General features: G+C 38.9%; 3 protein-coding genes across 4 annotated transcripts; 2 read left to right on the plus strand and 1 right to left on the minus strand.

Moving 5' to 3' along the window:
* Nucleotides 1-1,401: 1,401 nt before the first annotated feature.
* On the plus strand, nucleotides 1,402-6,128 carry LOC139151988 (large ribosomal subunit protein eL38). The gene is made up of 5 exons (XM_070725062.1): nucleotides 1,402-1,498; nucleotides 1,834-1,877; nucleotides 2,850-2,910; nucleotides 4,094-4,216; nucleotides 5,840-6,128. Exons 1-5 carry the CDS (start codon nucleotides 1,417-1,419, stop codon nucleotides 5,863-5,865), a joined length of 336 nt encoding a protein of 111 aa, XP_070581163.1. The 5' UTR covers nucleotides 1,402-1,416; the 3' UTR covers nucleotides 5,866-6,128.
* On the minus strand, nucleotides 4,661-12,708 carry LOC139151987 (fascin-like). 2 transcript variants are annotated; one of them, XR_011556530.1, is made up of 5 exons: nucleotides 11,563-12,708; nucleotides 10,963-11,122; nucleotides 9,056-9,360; nucleotides 7,511-8,087; nucleotides 4,661-7,010 (listed from the first exon to the last, which is right to left on the minus strand). XR_011556530.1 is itself a non-coding variant. In XM_070725060.1 (4 exons), exons 1-4 carry the CDS (start codon nucleotides 12,362-12,364, stop codon nucleotides 7,882-7,884), a joined length of 1,473 nt encoding a protein of 490 aa, XP_070581161.1. In that variant the 5' UTR covers nucleotides 12,365-12,654; the 3' UTR covers nucleotides 6,130-7,881. The 2 variants fall into 2 exon arrangements, 1 of the variants encoding a protein (XP_070581161.1); XM_070725060.1 differs by having other exon boundaries at nucleotides 6,130-8,087; nucleotides 11,563-12,654.
* A 2,454-nt stretch (nucleotides 12,709-15,162) lies between these two features.
* LOC139150780 (uncharacterized) lies at nucleotides 15,163-16,896 on the plus strand. Its single transcript, XM_070723174.1, has one exon. The coding sequence runs from the start codon at nucleotides 15,163-15,165 to the stop codon at nucleotides 16,894-16,896; it is 1,734 nt and encodes a 577-aa protein (XP_070579275.1).
* The last annotated feature ends 820 nt before the right edge of the window (nucleotides 16,897-17,716 follow it).

Genomic DNA, 17,716 nt, shown 5'->3' on the forward strand with positions numbered 1-17,716 from the left:
AACTTTCATATGAAAATTTGAAAGTGGGATGCATTTTGTTGATTAGTGTAATGAATTCGTGGAGTTCGTGTTCAGTTCCAATGAAGATTAGGAAAATGTCGTCTCTGAATCTACACCATATATATATATATATATATATATATATATATATATATATAATATATATATATATATATATATATATATATATATATATATATATATATAGTATGGAATATACTGCAGACTCCACAAGACGAGGGAAGAGGCAAAAATATCGCGATTTCTGGGCAAAAATCGCGATTTCTGTACGACTTTGAAGGCATTGAAGTGTGTCGAGCAGCCTGGCAGTTTATTTACGTTGATTAATTTAAACTGTGTTGATTGAGTGTCATTGCCCATTACAAAGTGTAAAATCGACTTTTCAACAAAGATTTTAGTTTGTGTGACAACGACAGGCACGTTTAGCTTTAGTAATTCAGAACCGTTTGGTTTGAGGTGACATTTTAACCCGATTGTAGTTCAGCAGCTATGATTGTTCAAGTTGTTAGAGCGTATAGCGGCAGAATACTGACGATGCCCAAGACCCCATGCCCTTGTTCACTGTCAAGGCCGAGTCTGATAATAGTAGTTACTCTGGCCTTATGTTCCCGTATTCTGAACTTCTGACGTCATCGAAGACAAGTGTTTGACTTTTGGCCACATATGGACAGATGCATTCGTATCACCTGTCCCCACGAATAGACGAACTGAATATATCGTTTTTGGATTGAGTAACTTTCGTTTTAATGCGACCGATAAGATAATATTGCAGCTTTTAAAATAAGTACAGTAAAATATTGTAGTTACTCCTTTTGAAAGATAAAGAAAACAATTACAAATTGCTCGATTGAAAAATCCATTGGGGAGCGTTACATACTGGTGTATACTTCCTCATATTACGCAGAAGATAATCTGATGACATAGTTTTCCCCAGTTCACTGACTCAGATATCGAATATTTGTACAAAAAATATCAATATATGCACAAATACAAAAAAATTTGATTAAGAAATATGAAAAAATGGTACATGTAATTTATAAAAATTAATGATTTTAGGATGTAAAATTAACGTATCAGATTATTAGAGCTGAAGCATTTCAGTTTTTGTCCCTTTAAGCGTAAAAGGCAGAACATCGTTGGTTTGAATTTGCATGATGGCAAACAGGTAACAGGTTTTCATAAACAAATTCAATATCATCATAAATAAAATCATTTCATTATTTGTTCAAATCCAGCATACAGAGCACATGGGAACCAATTCTATCAACCCTATTAAAAAAATGCGGAGAAAAGTTATAATAGTTTAACAGATTAGCACCAGAAAAAAGTTCTGTTTACCGTAATGACAACGTACGGCTGTGAAAACAAAGTGATTTACGTGTGTCGCACATTATCATGAGGGCGCTCCAGACACTGCCAGTATGCAGGTCACATCCGGGCAATCTTTCCTTTCTGCAGAGCCTTCTGTATTCGATAGGTAAGAATGAATACACTGGACATCCTATCGCCATCCATCAGCGTAACTTAACCTATGATAGAAAAACTTTACATAGATTTTGAACTATTATTTATATCAGAGTTATCTTATAGCCGTTGGATCCAATTTACCCCGTAAAAGCACAACAAAATTGTTTACTATTACATGTACATCCCCTACTTTGAAATCCAAAATGGCGGCTTCCATGGTACAGAATGTACGTGTACTTGGATCGCCCTGACAAAGTCTTTCTTGCCACTGTTCAGTTGACATATCTATCTTGACCGTCTGGAGCCCCCTCAATAAATCACACATCCTCTTTTGTTAATTTACAGAGGTCTTGTTCGGAGAAGCTACTGCAAATCCTCGCGTCAAAATGGTGAGTGCTGGATCACAACAAACTCGATCCTCTCGAACTTGGGAGTTTCCATTTCTCTCTCGATCTAGACACTGTAGAAACTCAAGCGTTCAAGTACAAGTTGCCGTAAGATAGTAAATTCACTGCACGCATTCTGAGCGTTCACACCACAACGTAATTTTTATTGAAATAACATGAGTGTGGGTTGTGTATTAGTGTTTAGATTTTTGTGCCATTTCCTCAATGTGCCTGGCTTTGAACAGTGTGTTGCATCTGGTATCATGGTGGAGGTACATAACAAGTCTTGCTTCTACCGTCATGCTGGTGTACAAAGTTGCGGTGTATGCAACACTCTGTCTAAGTTCTTGACACGTGTAATACTGCTGAACTCAACCTTTGTAGATATGTGGACACACCAGAGAACTCTACATCATCATCATCATGACATAAGGACATTTCTGTCCTACTATAAAATATTTGTACAGCTGAAATATTTTATTGATTTTAAATACTGATTTGTTTAACTGTCTTTCATATCATTGGTACGGAAATTCTGCGATGAAAGTGATATTACAGTAGTCACTATGGATGTTTGTTGCAAGATTTAATCACCTTCTGTGTTCCCAGCCATTGGGTTTGTTCCACTCTCTTTTGTAGTACTTTCTGTGAATTTTGTCATTGGTTGTCTGGCTTCAGGATTGTACAGGCTGTTTACAGAACAAAAACATTCTATGGTTGCCTTGGAAACCAACATCAACATGGCTGGTATAAACGCAGTGAAATATGTCAGTACATACTATACAATACATATTTTTCTGCAATATGTATACCTGTTCTCATAATACAGAATAATCTCTGTCATGAGGGTTCTTCCTTCATATTGCCTGTTGATCCTTTTTCACCAAGTTGGCTCATAGTGATGCAGAAAGTTGTACTGTAAAGACATAACTGATTTCAGTAGCTAGCATTGTCTAATTTGATGTTTGTCTTCAGCCTAAACAGATTATGGAAATCAAAGACTTCCTGCTGACAGCAAGGAGGAAAGATGCAAAATGTAAGTGAAAGGTGCTGTGATTTGTATGACAAGAAATCACAAGTTGATACCGAGCCTTTATAAATGTGATTGCCTTTGATAGATCCCATCTGATGAACTTTTGTTCTAGAGTGACATTACCGTACGTCCTCTACAAAGAGAAAGTTTTCAAAAAGAATATTTCTACTTGGTCTGAGGAAATAGGGCAGTGTACGTGTTTTATACAACGTAAAAGAGCAAAATTATTTCTCTCTTTAGTTGGACTTCAAAAATGTTACTTCATTTTGCTTGACATACCTTTCCGCAAATCCCGTTGTTCAAACTCTCCTTACACCAGACTGTGTTTCTTAGCGTGCTATGTATTTCACATATCAGATGCCGTTTTCAGACCAAATGTATCTTAAAGCTTGTTAGGCCAAGAAAAATAAAAAGTTTGTTTCTAATCCCCTGCACACCAATTCAGACCCACAGCGTCACCTTTTTTTCTGGTCATGAGGAAATAAAATGAAAAAAATAAATGTAAAAATATGCAACGATAGTGCATAATACAGTGCTGTATAAAACAGAACCATAAACAAAATAACAGACACTAACATTCCAATCAGAACTGTACACATATGTCACTGTCATATTACGCTGTCAAAACTGTGCACTGACTGCTGCACTAAAAGTCAAACCACAGAGCTGTTGCTATACAAAAATACTAAAGCAACGCTGTTGTGCATTTATCTCTGCATGCATTCCTACGTTGTTTTCATGGTTTTTTGAGTGTTCTTGATGATTGAACAATTAAAAAAATTGAGAGAAGAAAAAAACCGTGTCACTGCACCATTTTTGAAATATGTCTAGGATGAGAAACACACTTTTTTTTGGGGGCCTTACAGTATTTTCATGAGAGATTTACTCTGACAAGTTGCCATGATAGTAGCCATGTGATTGTCGTGTATGGATATGTTTACTTGACCAGAGAGATTTTAATTGGGCATTTTATGGTTGTGTACCAGTGACCCTGTAAATTCAATGAAATTAAACAAGTGTGGGCTAGCTTGGGACTCTGACCTTGGCTGTCAATGCCATCACAAAGTAAGGCCAGTGTAGCCATTCATTTCCACTATTAGTCAAACTGTGCAGTGGTGGAATGGTGGTGTTCTGAATATGCTCTTTGTGTAAGTAGGAAGTTTCTGATATTCTCCTTTTTATGCAGCCGTCAAGATCAAGAAGAACAAAGACAACACCAAATTCAAGGTGCGATGTAGCAGATATCTGTACACATTGGTCATCCAAGATAAAGAGAAGGCAGAAAAACTGAAACAGTCATTGCCCCCAGGTTTGTAGAAGACAGCTCATCTAGTTAGTGACTGTGCTAGCAGAGATCCTCTGACCTTATTACAGCCTGTATACATTGTGTGTTTGGATGTAGACACTGTTCAAAGATATGTCTCTACAAATTACTTAACAAAGATCCCCAGCTGTAAATGCAAATTGACAGGTACATCCTCTGAACAGTATATTGGGAGTGCATTAACAGTGCCAAACTTTGCTGTGCAGCTTCCTGGTTGCCTTATGTCATTGGCCTGTACAGTGAAATTGCTTGCTCTGAAAATGTAGCATTTGTCAGAATAAACGTCAAATCTGACTTGCATTAATGGACTGTGCAATTACTGTAGCCAAACAAAAATATGACAAGTCACACTTCCAACTTTCAGGGCAGACTGTTTGACCCTACTATTCGTCTGCGTACGAATATTAGATATATAGACAACACATATTTGCACTGCTTGTATAGTTTTTTTTAATGTCTTAAAATAGTGACAATATAACTTCAAAGAGGCATAATTCCAATGTTCTGTCATTCAAGTCAAATGCATTGATTTAGATAACGTACTTGTAGAGTATGATGTGTCAAGTAACCCCTGGAATTCTATTGCTTCCTTTACATAGTCAGTAGCCCACAGAACGTGTTTTTTGTAGCAGGGTTTTTGTTAAGGTCGGTACCCTGGTAAATTGTGTTTGAAATCCCAGTCATTTTACCAGAGTTCTCTTGGAATATCAATGCAATTAAACAAAAGGACAACAATTGGTACTGAGGTTCCCAAAACATGTTGTATTGACCATCCTTTCAATCTATGAGGGACATGCTTTCTTACATGAAATTTGCAAACTTAATGTTTCGTAACAGCAACTCTGTCCCTGTTTCACTGAAATAACTCCATAGTCTCATGCAAAGAAACTCACTTGAGAGTTTAAATGAGGACTAACAGAATCAAATGAACATTTTTACCGACTACAATATGTGAGAATACATGCTGCAGATTGCGACAGGTTATGTCTGTGTAATACAATGTCAAAATCAGCATGTACATCAATGCTGTCAACTCTCTCTGAGTTACACATATTGAATGTGACACACTATGGGTTCAGGATTAGACAAGTATGTTAATGTGAAATGCTTTACACAGACATTGATCAGTCAATCGTACAGGTGTACCCTTCAAACACGCAATGTATATGAGCACCTTTAGTGAATTAATCAATGTATAAAGTTCATAAAAATGTCTTGATGGCTGACGTATATAAGTATATAGAATGTCAAAATTTCATTGTCAAAGAGAAATCATATGCACCTTGTGTGTTTATATTGTCTCAAATAGTAGATGCTGACTCACTATAAATGTAGCACAGATAAGTGGCAGTTAGTTTTCTGAAGAGATACCTGTGAAGTATCAACTTCATATCTGGCTAGAGATGTTTCTCCAATATTTCAATCTAGTTACTTTACCTTTACTGGGTAAAGCTATATGATAAAGATATATGATATTATCCGCTTACTGTTACACTATTTAGTAAATCTGCTTAAATTATTGTGACCTGTCTTCATCCAGACACTATATATAATAACTGAAGTAGTTGTAAATTTGTTTAGTAACTCCTGTTTTCTTTTCCCTTTCAGGTCTCTCTGTGAAAGAACTGAAGTAGACAAGATTTGTATTTTAGGATGAAACAAGAAAAATAAAGGGGCTTCTTTGTCACAGAAATTCATCTTGCTGTGTCGTGTTTTCATCAAATTGACATTTTGCCATCAAAAATTAACAGGAAATAATTTTGTTGTACTTCTTAACATCAAATGAACCAATTACAATGTATTTCCTGTCGATTGCCAGGATTTAGGATTGGTAAATATTAATTAACAGTCACCATGCAGTTTTTGATGATCAATAAAAGTAATATTGGTCAAACAATATAGTGCATTGCATGTGTGCTTTGTAATGCCTTCTTCTGGATAATTAAGCCATGTGAATGAAAAACATAACTAGTCATGCTTTAGGGGGATATTTGTATTTTGATTTCTGTGTGCAAATTCACTTTATTCATTATCAGTGTTTCATCTGGAAGAGGGATGGGGATTCCCCCTCTGTTGACACCTTGGCACCGCTGGTAATTTGTCATGAGGGACCAGCGTCCCATGAAATGGTGCGAGTCACACCCTAGAGATACAAGTAGAACACAAACTGGTGAAATCCCCCCCCCCCCTAAATTTTCTGATAAAGGGGGAAATCACCCCGTTGATGCCATCCTGGATGAAACACTGTATTATGTGCTACCCAATGCGTAATGATGGTTTTGTTCAGAAACCTGTGAATAGATCCGAAAAGTCTATTTCAGCAATTGAGTTATATGACAAGTTCAAATCACAATTTGAAGTTTTTCTTTCTTCAAAACTTAATTTAGGAGAAGAGGATATTGGTCGACGTCAAACATAAGGAGTTATGTTTGCCATGTGCATGTCGTAATTACCAATGGTCCCCTACACAGTGCCAATTCTGAAATTTTAAAGGTAATAGCAAATGGTACTCCAGTGTATCTCTTAGCATAACCAATATAACTAAAATCCTTGCCAGGGGCACTCAACTCTTCCACTCTGAAATCCTGCAATGTGTGGGCAGGTCCATAGAGTGACAGATCCTGCATTAGTGCATTAGTATCATGCCAACACTTGACTTTGCCCTTGACATTAGGATATCAGTTTTTTTCTGGCTACAAAAATCATGAAGACTGCTCATTGTAGTATAGTTTGGGCCCTTGGAGACTGGTGAATGTGGCACTTTGCTCTGCAAATATAACTAACTGTATTATAGAAATAACGGGCGACGCGCAGACCATTAACATTTATGGGCAAGGGCGAGAGGAAAGCCAAAAATTAAGCCGAGCCCGTTAATTTGGCTTTCCTCGAGCCCGCGCCCAAACGTTAATGGTCAGAGCGGAGTCTGTTATTTCCATTAAATTATCAACGAACCGAAGAAAACTGTCAAAATTTGCGAAAATTTCCGGAGCGAACGTCAACTGGTCCCCAGAACTGAGCAATACATGATAAATTGTCACGCGCGCTGTAAAAAATTGGCAAATCCGGAGAGATTTTCAGAAAAAAGTATCTCAACTTGGCCCACAAGTGCTCCATTTTATTTTGTGATTGATTATGATTTACGTTTGAGCTGTAAAGTTACCATACTTTGAGTTGTTAATCTTATTATTCATATTCACGGGCACGTAAACAGACCATTACTGTGTATTTGTGGTCAGTCACGTGGTTCAGCTCGACCAATCAAAATGCGACAGCCAGGGCTTGGTATTATAATTTAAATTATTGAACATTGATTTTTTTTGCTCCATGGGCATCAGAAATAAAGAAAAAAAGGAGTTGAATGTTAAACCATGCCTTATGCGACTTAGAAAAGTGACCATTACTTGTACAATGTACAATCAAGTTTCTGAGATGTTTAAAATGATAAAAATAGGCAAATTGAAATTCGGAGAACTTTAAAATAGCAAGTTAAAGGGTAAATTATGTTTTGTCCCTCTTACTCTTGAAAAATGCACCAATCTCTCAGTATTTATTTAAAAATCTAATTGTTACTCTAAGTACACTAATGTAGTTTGAAACACCTAAGAATCTTATGCTACATGAAGGTCGCGTATACAGTGTCAGAGGCTAATTCAAAATTCCCACAGCGTCTTGAGTTCGACTTTGTCGCCAGTGGCGCTGATTGTTCCGTGTTGTTCACCTTTCACTAAGTTGCCGTTGGGGGCGCGCAGACAGACCTTATTGCCCTTGTGGAATTCCAACGTAAATTCACAAGGTTCCGTGCCATCCGTCGATAGGCTTCCATCCTTGCCGAGTGACAGGAAGTTTCCATCTGATCCTGTGAAACAATTTAAACAGATGAGTTAGGGAAAGCAAAGCAACGAGAACATATTTGTGGTTAAAACCCAGCTTTATTTCAAACCCAATTTTCGATGCAAACTTCCTATACAGGGATTGAGCGTTAGGTAAATTGTAATTATCAACAACAAAAAACAATGAGTGGAAAGGAGGGCGTTAGGACTGTGACGTTACAGGGTACATGACGAAATAAAACATTGCAGTTGCGGAAGAAGTGTTAAGTAAACCTGCCAAAAACGAAGGGTGCCAACGGAGATCGGCGAATCAAGTTTCTAGAGACATTTGCATAATTAGTGTTGACCCCCTTGACTCGTTTTGCATTCAGTGATCGTATTTGACCTCGACTGACAAGTCTTTTGTATTGATTTTATAAGAAATGCTGCAGAGCTTGGGTCATGTGAAGTCGTGTCGCTTTCAGTACATAAATGTCAAGTCACCGGGCTCTGTGAAGGCGTTTGGTACGTTGCATGCAATCCACAAAAAATTGCGGAGAAAAAATATTCAATATGTTGTAAATCATTTATCTGAAATTAATGTCATGGAAATGCAAATAGTGCACAACACCTACGAGGACCGACATCATCTGTCATTCATAACCTAAATACGTTTCCTCACAGATGTTGCATTGAAGGCTGTAGGAATACATTTGTCTCGATGATTATTGAAAATTGACAAAGCAACAGGAAATGATATTCATATGAATCTCATCGCGCTTACCGTGTTCTAATAATTCGATGAAATCAGTGATGGACGTACCCATAGTGAGATCTACGCTCCTTGGTTTAAACTTAATTATTTCTCTTTAATTTGACGTAATATATCGTAACATGTGTGGCTATATCTCTTCAAGACAATTTTCAAATTCTACCCAATATTTAGTACATCTTTGTACTGTATTTTGTGGTAGCCCAAACATTCTACAAAGATCTCGGAAAACATCAATTTTACCTTTGACCCTGACTTGGTAAGTGCCATCTCGGTAAGTTAGGTGAACCAAACTGTATTTGCTGCAATTACATTCCAGTTTGTTGGTCGCAGACGTCGGTTTCACGCCGACAAAACCGTACTGCCCTCGCAAGACCAGTGCATTACGATTCATCAACTGGAATTTCAGATTCGTCTTTTCCGAGATTGACTCACATGTAGCGTAGAGGTGGCCGTTCGGTTTGGCTGTGATGTATTTGCCGTTGTTCGCCATCATAGCCAGGCACCTGTCCCCGTATTCGATACTGAATAGTGCCTCGGGTGTTATCCTGTAAAGACAACAGTAACGCGGTGAAGTTTCGGTCGGTTCATCGGACACTATGTGAAACCATCGTTCCCCCCAAAATGTCAGCGATGGAGCCACTCGTCTCACTGACGTAGCTGTAGAGTATGAGAGTGTGACCAAATCTAATGGTCAATAGTTGAAAAAACTATCAGGAAAGATGCTGAATTATTCACATGGATTCTTTATGACCGAATGACTTTGGCCTTTCTAATAGGCAGCTGTTCTGTGTGCATAACTGCGTAGGAAAGCTGGCCGGCGCTTGAAAGAAGATACGACTACAGTGTGTTAAATTTCTTTAATAAAATACATATTTTTGGTTTATTAAAAGCTTTTGAGTAGTTGTTTCGGTCCGTGTTTCTTTGAAAGTTCTTTAAAGTTCTTAATTTTACAGAAACTGAAAGAAATGATTACTCGATTCAGTCATGATAAAAATATTGATATTCGAGTGCTGTCAATCGGCGATATATGTTAGCTGTCTCCGATCATAAATAGACCCTCGAGGGTCTATGCTCCGAGTAACACGAGATTTAGACGGCTTTCACGCCACCCTGTCTCAGCTCGGTTGTACCATACTCGGTGTACTAGTCGACCTTTTAGTTTTGGCAATGTATATCACAGTATTATTACTATATGTGACCAACCTGGTCTTCAACATTGGAACAGACAAAAGAAATAGATAAATCTACACGTGAAAATGGTCTTAAGGTAGGCAGTTCGCGCCTTGAAAATAAATTACGTAAACTTTTGACCAAACTTTCCTCTAGGAAACATTAAACCGTTTCCCTTTCAAAATCTAGAATAACAGTCAGGGGTCACGGTGCAAAATTTGGTACTCGAGAAACAACCCGATATTTACCGATAAACTTCAAATTCGCTATCCCTGTTTTAACTATAAGGGAAAAAATTTAATGTTTGATTTTCACAAAAATAGGCGGGTGAAAAGTTTCTTCAATGCACGAGCTTCAAAATAAGCCCCACAGGTGATAAGCCGTAAATGTATTGTAAAATGTAGAGTCTCTGTATACCTGTCCCCGAGGCCCATTCTACCTGACGGTACTGATAAGGTACGGAAAGCTACAAATTCTGTGAATTAATTCTCGGTTTGTTGTCTCGTGAAATTTTTGTGTCTGATGGGTAATCCTCTTTTTGTGAGTTGCACGAATTAGTTTTCCTGTCACGGTGGCTGTCTAGATTGAATGAAGATCTGCACGTCAGGATGATATATTGTATTGGTTTCGGGGCTATACATGTCTCGGACACTAACTTTTTACATTGGTCAGTGTTCATAAATCAAGTGTATACTGTAACGGGATATAGCCTAAATGGTCCTCATATAACAAATTCTGTCTACTCGATTAGATTTTGAATGGTTAATGGCGCAATTGGGGAATTCATTGACAGTGCCAGGACAAACGTCGGAACGTACAATCCGGTCCATCCATGTGGTTTGGCTGTGCCGATAACGTCACTTGCGTAATTTCAAATCAGAACCTTATCCCTATTACACCCTAATATATAACGACAGACTTCCAAGGGGAAGGTGGATGAACGATACCAGGCGTTGCAGTTATAAAAAAATACCCACTGATTCATTGTGGTGAGTTGTATACCAGATGTCTGCGTTAATGACCAGTATTTGTCTACAGCAGCACGCACAGCCCACTTGCCATTGTCGTCGTCGTATTCCAATTGAAACGTCTCCAGATTTCCAGGATTTCCTCGCTGGTTCGCAGACAGATCTTCACCTGTGCCAGTAAGTATGAAAAGTTCAGAGTCTGTATAGGGAATGCGCTTCCCCTGAGGGCGCATTGTTTATCCCGACAAGGTGAAGGTTATTAAGTATTTATTTCGTTCGTACATAACCTATAATAAATTTCGATGTTGATATATCTGAGATTTTTACATCAAGATAAATTACGATAGATATTTAGGAAATTTCAAACGGTTCCTTAAGCGTTGCATCAGCTGCTTGAAAAGGTACGACCATGCTATTTTGATCTTACCCAGATATACGGAAACACATAGATGAAAGAGAATTGTTAAAAGCTTAATGCTTCAATCTTTCAGCTGCTTCCTCGTCTGATATTTATGTAAATGCAGATTGAAAAGTCTTTTTTTTATTCTTTGATTGCGCTTAATATCACAGAGTCATGATGCTAAAATTGACAGATGAACCAAGGCTTACCTTGTTTATACGAAACATATTTACCATTGTGTGCAAGGAATGCACCCTGCGCCACACTTTCTTCCAGGACGAAGAAATCGTCCTTTCCCAATGTCTTATTTCTACGCTGCAGGATTGCTCTTGGACCGAACGGTGATAGGTAACGGCCCTCGTGATCTCTGAAAGTCACTTTTCCGCCGCGAAGTTCAAGATTGAACCGAGTATCTTGGCTAGATTCTTCCACCATTTTACCGTCACCTCTCAGATATGTGCCATCGTAAGCTTGCAGAGTGTGCTTTCCATCTTCAAAGCCAAGCGTGATTACAGATTCATTGCCCCAAGGAATATCATCCGTGATTCTCAGTTCTCCCTCTTGTAGCTTCACATATCTCTTGCGTGCGACATTTTTCAGATGCACCTGCGGATGGATACACATTTGCGCCGTCCAGAGTTCCGTATTGCCGATCGTCTTGCTGCGGCAGCTCAGCATATCATCGGTGCCGCCGAAATAACACCCATAAGCGCTGCTACGGATGGCCCATCGACCGTCATTCTGTGTTTCTACGGTGAATCTTTCGTTTTCACCCGCTGCCTCTGCATCGCAACGAATGTTGCCCTTCGCATCGGCAGACAGGTACCGATCCAGATGACTGCGTAAAAGTACATAGTCATCGCCACCGGGCTGTTCTACGGTCCATCGCTGCTTTACTTGCATGGATCTTCCCATCGCGTTCACTTTCATGCCAAATTTTTCCTGCGTCAAGTATTTCTTGTTGTGGCCGATCAGACCCAATACCAAGTGCTTCTCACCACCAAAGGACATCGTGGGATGTAAGTTAGGTGTTATACAGAACAAAGAAATCCGCAATCAACGCCTTACCTCTGCAATTGTATGCTGTCTACGAGAGTTGCTGTGGATATAATGATACCTCTTTCCAGGATAGCTGTGAGAATAACCATGTGATAAAATTCATGGCTGACAGTGACGGGTTTTATCAGTCTATAACACTCTACCGGGAAATGGTTAGAAATCTCAGACACGGAAGAAAGAGCTTAAAAAGTTTCGACAGCTTGAAATTAGTGATTGTTACTTCCACAATCTCCCTATGGAATATTGGAACGCTGATTGTACGCGTGTAGTCACTCCCAGTCCAGTCACTCTCGCGCGGAGAATCATGGGGCGATGTTCACACAATTGGAGAACCATATTACAATGTAATTAAATTACATAGCGATCATATAGCTATTTAGCCAGGGGCTTCAAACGTATAGTTTTGTGTGAACGAAAACAAATTATCAGCTCCGAAGACGGATATGCAAAAATATGTTACTGGATGAAACACCGACATCAGTAATTTAATAGCATTCTCGATGATTGCCCTGACTGGTAAATATCCTGAAGCTTTGCGATCAGTAGATATTCACATTTAGGTGACCTTTCCAGGCAACTTGCAGTAATTATAACATAGAGGGCGGATCGAGAAAATGAGAAGGTTTCAAACATGCAGGTCCGTCATAATGTGACCCGCCTCTGTCTGTCTGATGATCGCCTGAATGCCAGAAACTTTAGCAACAGACATCCTAAATATTTGACATTTTAACATTGTTTTACAGATATACGGCTCTGCGATGTAGCATCGACCACTGTATCTCACCGGAAAGACATGTGCAAGTCAGGTGTATACATGTGTGTTTTTGTGAGTGTATATTCAGTGTATATGTATATATTTACCATATGTTTCTCATACAATCCAAAGTGTCTGTCAGATCTGACCACGACAGATAGTGTTTGTTGCAATGCGCTCGAGGCACGAATACCATCTTATTGTAATCTCTCTCTCTCTCTCTCTCTCTCTCTCTCTCTCTCTCTCTCTCTCTCTCTCTCTCTCTCTCTCTCTCTCTCTCTCTCCCATTGCGTCAACAAGGGTCTAGCAGGTGTAATATGTCCACTCACAAATTTATTCAATGATAACATGAAAGCAATTTATCAAATACAAATTTCCTTTATTGTATAATTACGATGTCCTGACGAAAATCTCGACTTCACTAGTTTTTCACCCAAACACAATAATGAGGTGCAAATGCTGTCCTGCGCAACCTGCTTGAATAGGACCCATGAAGTGAAATATTTTATGTGTTCCTAGTGAAGGCCATACCCTGGTCTACTGAAAACAAAAGTTTCATTTCTCTAGCATTTCATTAACTTAGTCTAAAATTCAGAATAACCCCCTTAAAAGACATGTACGTTACTGTCCCGATGAGGAAAGTGTGACACACTTTACAGTGGCATTGTATATAAAACCATTCATAAAGCCAAATCTGTCATATATCTGCTATCACCAGTCCTTGTACTCAAAGTTTCCTAGATTAATGGCCCATGATATCACAATATGGGTTTGCAATCAGCAAAAAATGGGCTGTCCCTAGGTCAAGCAAAATGTACGTTACACATAATTTCCGTCGATAAAATACTATTAATATTTCTTCTGTTCCTGGTAAATAAGTCTGCAGAATATGTGGTTTATATTGGAATCAGTGCAGAACATAGTCAAAAGTCTTTATTATTTCATCCGTGGAAACCAGTAAGTCGTGAAGGTAAATGATTGGGTGCGTAATTTTTAGTGTGAAATGTGCGTTACGACTTGGATATTATATAAATACAGTACAAATTTAATAACAACTCATTGAAACACCTAAGGGGGTAAAACTGTTGCAATGTTGCATAGCAGGACTAAATTCGTTATACAATATTCAGGAGGCAGTCGAAAATGTATATGAAAAAATGTACGTTAATGAAATGTACGATACCAATTTTCAAAATTGGAGCAAAAAAACAATAAACCAACTCATTTTAGGACCATCACGTGTTTCCTTTCGCCTGCCATTTTCAAAAGAATCTCTTTGATCTGAGCCAGCTGTCATTTCGGCTACGTAAGAAACGGGAGTTTCCTCAGTCAATAAGGTATGATGCATACACTGTATTTGAGGACAGTTCAATTAGTACTTCCTGGCAATGATACTTGGTTTTTAAGATGCTGATGAAACAATAATTCTAGCGCATCTATGTGAATTACTCAAAACTCGCGCCTCGCATATATTGATGCTGTTATTGTTGCTGAAATGTTCGTTACAGGAGGTAACGTACATTTCAGAAGAATTGTCTTTGTCTTCATAAGCTACTTCTTTGTTCAAAATGAACTAAAACTCTACGTATTGATTTAAGTTAAATCTTCAATAGATATGGTAAAATTTGCAATGATTTAATTTTCTCGATTCACTCTCAAATAACACGATAGTAGAAGTTCCTTGCTATTCAAAAACATACTGTGTCTAGAGATAAAAGTTCCCTTGTATTTGAGACAGCGTCTTAGTGTGTATCTAATGTTCTACTCAATGAAATATAACTATTTGTGTAACTAAGTAAAATCATATCACCGATTTATGCTAGTTTGTTGAAATACATATATCATCTCTTGGCAATACAAATGCTATTACGGTAACAGACATTTCATAAATTAATCACGTACATTACAAACTTAATTACCACGTGATTTTACCATTGCCATTGGATACCAAGTAATCTTGTGTAGCATAACGAAAACGTAATTGATTGCAGATAGAATGCCAAAGTCTAGGGCAGAAATACAGCGGGCCTACAGGGAAAGAAAGAAAGAAAAGGAGGGAGATGCCTACTTGGCAAAAGAACGCGAGAGACGAAGACGAAACTACATTCCATCTTCTCAGCTAAATCGTGTGCAGCGAATTCGAAGAAACGAGCAAAATAGAATGCGCCTGAGAAAACACAGAGATAAAAAAAGACAAATGCTTGAAGCGTTAGCCGAAGAGAGACAGTCAGATTCACCAGTTGAAAGCAGTGGGTATGAAACTCGTGGGGAAGGCAGTTCTTCGCAAACCACCCCGCTCGTTGTTAAACTACCATTTCCAAGACTAAGTGGTCGCAGATTAGGTCCTAAACGAAGAACACAGAGGGCATTAGCAAGCGCATATAGAAAAATCTCAAAGTTAGAGGGTAAATATACACAACTCCAGAGGAACCACGAAGCAGTTAAAAAGCGCCTGGAAAGGCTGAAAAAGAAAACTGCCATGACCGCGAACTCTCCCAGAAGTAAAACAGAGTCACTTATTCGCGCTGCACGTTTGAATAGACAGCAAGCAAGTAGTGTGAGGAAGCAACTTCTTCTTGGTAATGCAGTTCTAGCTGAAGTCAACAAAGCTAAAAAGGGTGCTCAAAAGTCAAAGATTCGGGTTTTACACCAGACAGTCGCCGGCAAAATCGTAAAGAAATACCGATGTATAAAATCGTTAAGCATGTCTACCGGATTTTGTCGCAATCGACTATCAAACGTAACTAGCAAAAATATGACCTGGTCGAAAAGTAAACGATGTCGTATCATGGAGAAAAATAAAGCCACTGTGTTAGAATTTCTTACCAGGGATGACAACAGCAGATCACAACCCGGCAAAGCTGATGCGAAGAAAGTGGAAAATGGTGAGAAAATGCAAACACGGGTCTTGACAGACTATATATCAAATTTGTTTGCCAAGTTTCAGGCTGAGAACCCAGACATCAAAATGTCCATAGAAACGTTTCGCCGTATGCGACCAAGATATATCTTATTGACATCGCTCATCAGCCGACATAGCTGTCTTTGCACGAAACATCAAAACATGGCACTTCAGATGAAAACTCTAAGGCGAGAGGGGGTGGTTGTACCATCAAATCCGGAAACATTTCTGAAAGAAGAACACGACATCGATGACTTAGTGAAGCAACTCCCGTCAACTATTGTTGTAAGTCAGTGGAAAAGAGTCATCATCAAAGAGAAAGAGAAAAGCAAAAGCGTTACAAGAATTGTTGATTCGCAGATGAAAGTAGGTGACTTCATTGAAGCGTTTAAGAAGCAAACCTTTGATTTCAAGGATCACGTAGAACGCGTTAAAACTCAGTATGCTGAAATCAGAAGATTAAAGGAACAACTCCCGCAGCATGACGTCATTGTCCATATGGACTTTGCAGAAAATTACTCCTGCAAGACAGTTGATGAGGTCCAAAGTGCATACTGGAACCAAGTAGGTGTTACACTGCACCCGATTGTGGTGTATTTCAGAGGACAAGACAACAAGCTTGAGCATCAGAGTTTCATCGCAGTATCCGACGAAATGTCCCATTCATCACCAACAGTTCTTGCCATTCTGGGAAAGGTCATGCCCGACATTAAGTCATTGGTCAAAGACATTGATGTTGTACACTACTGGACAGACAGTCCACCAGTCAGTATCGCAACAAAGTCATATTCAATACTGTTGCAAACCATGAAACTGTATTTGGAATGAAAGCACGTTGGAATTACTTCGAAGCAGGGCATGGTAAAGGACCATGCGACGGTCTAGGAGGCACCTGCAAGCGCATGGCTGATGAAGCTGTTCGTAGTGGTAAATGTGCCATTCAGGATGCAACTGATTTCTTCAAGTGGGCAACAGAATCTAGCATGAAAGCTGTAAAGTTTGTCTTTGTTTCAGCGGCAGAGTGTCAGGAAATTTCCGATCAGGTCAAGGGAAAAAGTTGCAAGCAGTGAGAGGAACCATGAAGTTGCATGCAGTTGTTGGAAAAGGCAATTCAGTCGTTGCAGTCAGTGAAGTCAGCTGCTATTGCCAAATCTGTGTTTCGGGGGAAATGTGTGGAAAATGGAAAGATGAAACCACGGAAATATCTGACAAGCATACAGCGTACAGTGGTGCAGGTGATGCTGATAGTATTGCCGTTGAAGGTGAAAATGATGCTGGCACACAGGATACCCAACCATCGACCAGTTGCTGTTTAGAAATCGATGTTTCAGTCGGTCATTATGTAGCAGCTATTTATGATGGAAACTGGTACATCGGAAAAGTGTTAACCGTTGACGGAAGTGATAACACTGTTGAAATAACTTTCATGGAAAAGAAAAAACAACTTTTCCAGTGGCCATCAAGACAAGACGTCATCTGGTGTGATAGAAAAGACATAATATGCAAAGTGAAAGAACCATTGCCAGTCGGAAGTCAAAGAGAATGGTGAAATTGGATTGGACGCGGAGGATCGCGAGTGTATCCTCGAAAAGTTCACGCAGTTGCCTTGAAATGTTCGTTACCGGCTAAGATAATAACTGTTCAACAT

The sequence above is a fragment of the Ptychodera flava genome, chromosome 15 (assembly GCF_041260155.1).
Source record: "Ptychodera flava strain L36383 chromosome 15, AS_Pfla_20210202, whole genome shotgun sequence".
Lineage (NCBI taxonomy): Eukaryota > Metazoa > Hemichordata > Enteropneusta > Ptychoderidae > Ptychodera > Ptychodera flava.

Coding starts and splice junctions, on each gene's coding strand:
- LOC139151988 (XM_070725062.1), top strand. CDS start 1,417: ATGAGGGCGCTCCAGACACTGCCAGTATGCAGGTCACATCCGGGCAAT. Junction 1,878..2,849: donor CAAATCCTCGCGTCAAAATG/GTGAGTGCTGGA, acceptor GTTTGTCTTCAG/CCTAAACAGATTATGGAAAT. Junction 4,217..5,839: donor GAAACAGTCATTGCCCCCAG/GTTTGTAGAAGA, acceptor TTTCCCTTTCAG/GTCTCTCTGTGAAAGAACTG.
- LOC139151987 (XM_070725060.1), bottom strand. CDS start 12,364: ATGTCCTTTGGTGGTGAGAAGCACTTGGTATTGGGTCTGATCGGCCAC. Junction 11,123..11,562: donor ATATGTTTCGTATAAACAAG/GTAAGCCTTGGT, acceptor TTACTGGCACAG/GTGAAGATCTGTCTGCGAAC. Junction 9,361..10,962: donor CAACTCACCACAATGAATCA/GTGGGTATTTTT, acceptor TTGTCTTTACAG/GATAACACCCGAGGCACTAT.
- LOC139150780 (XM_070723174.1), top strand. CDS start 15,163: ATGCCAAAGTCTAGGGCAGAAATACAGCGGGCCTACAGGGAAAGAAAG.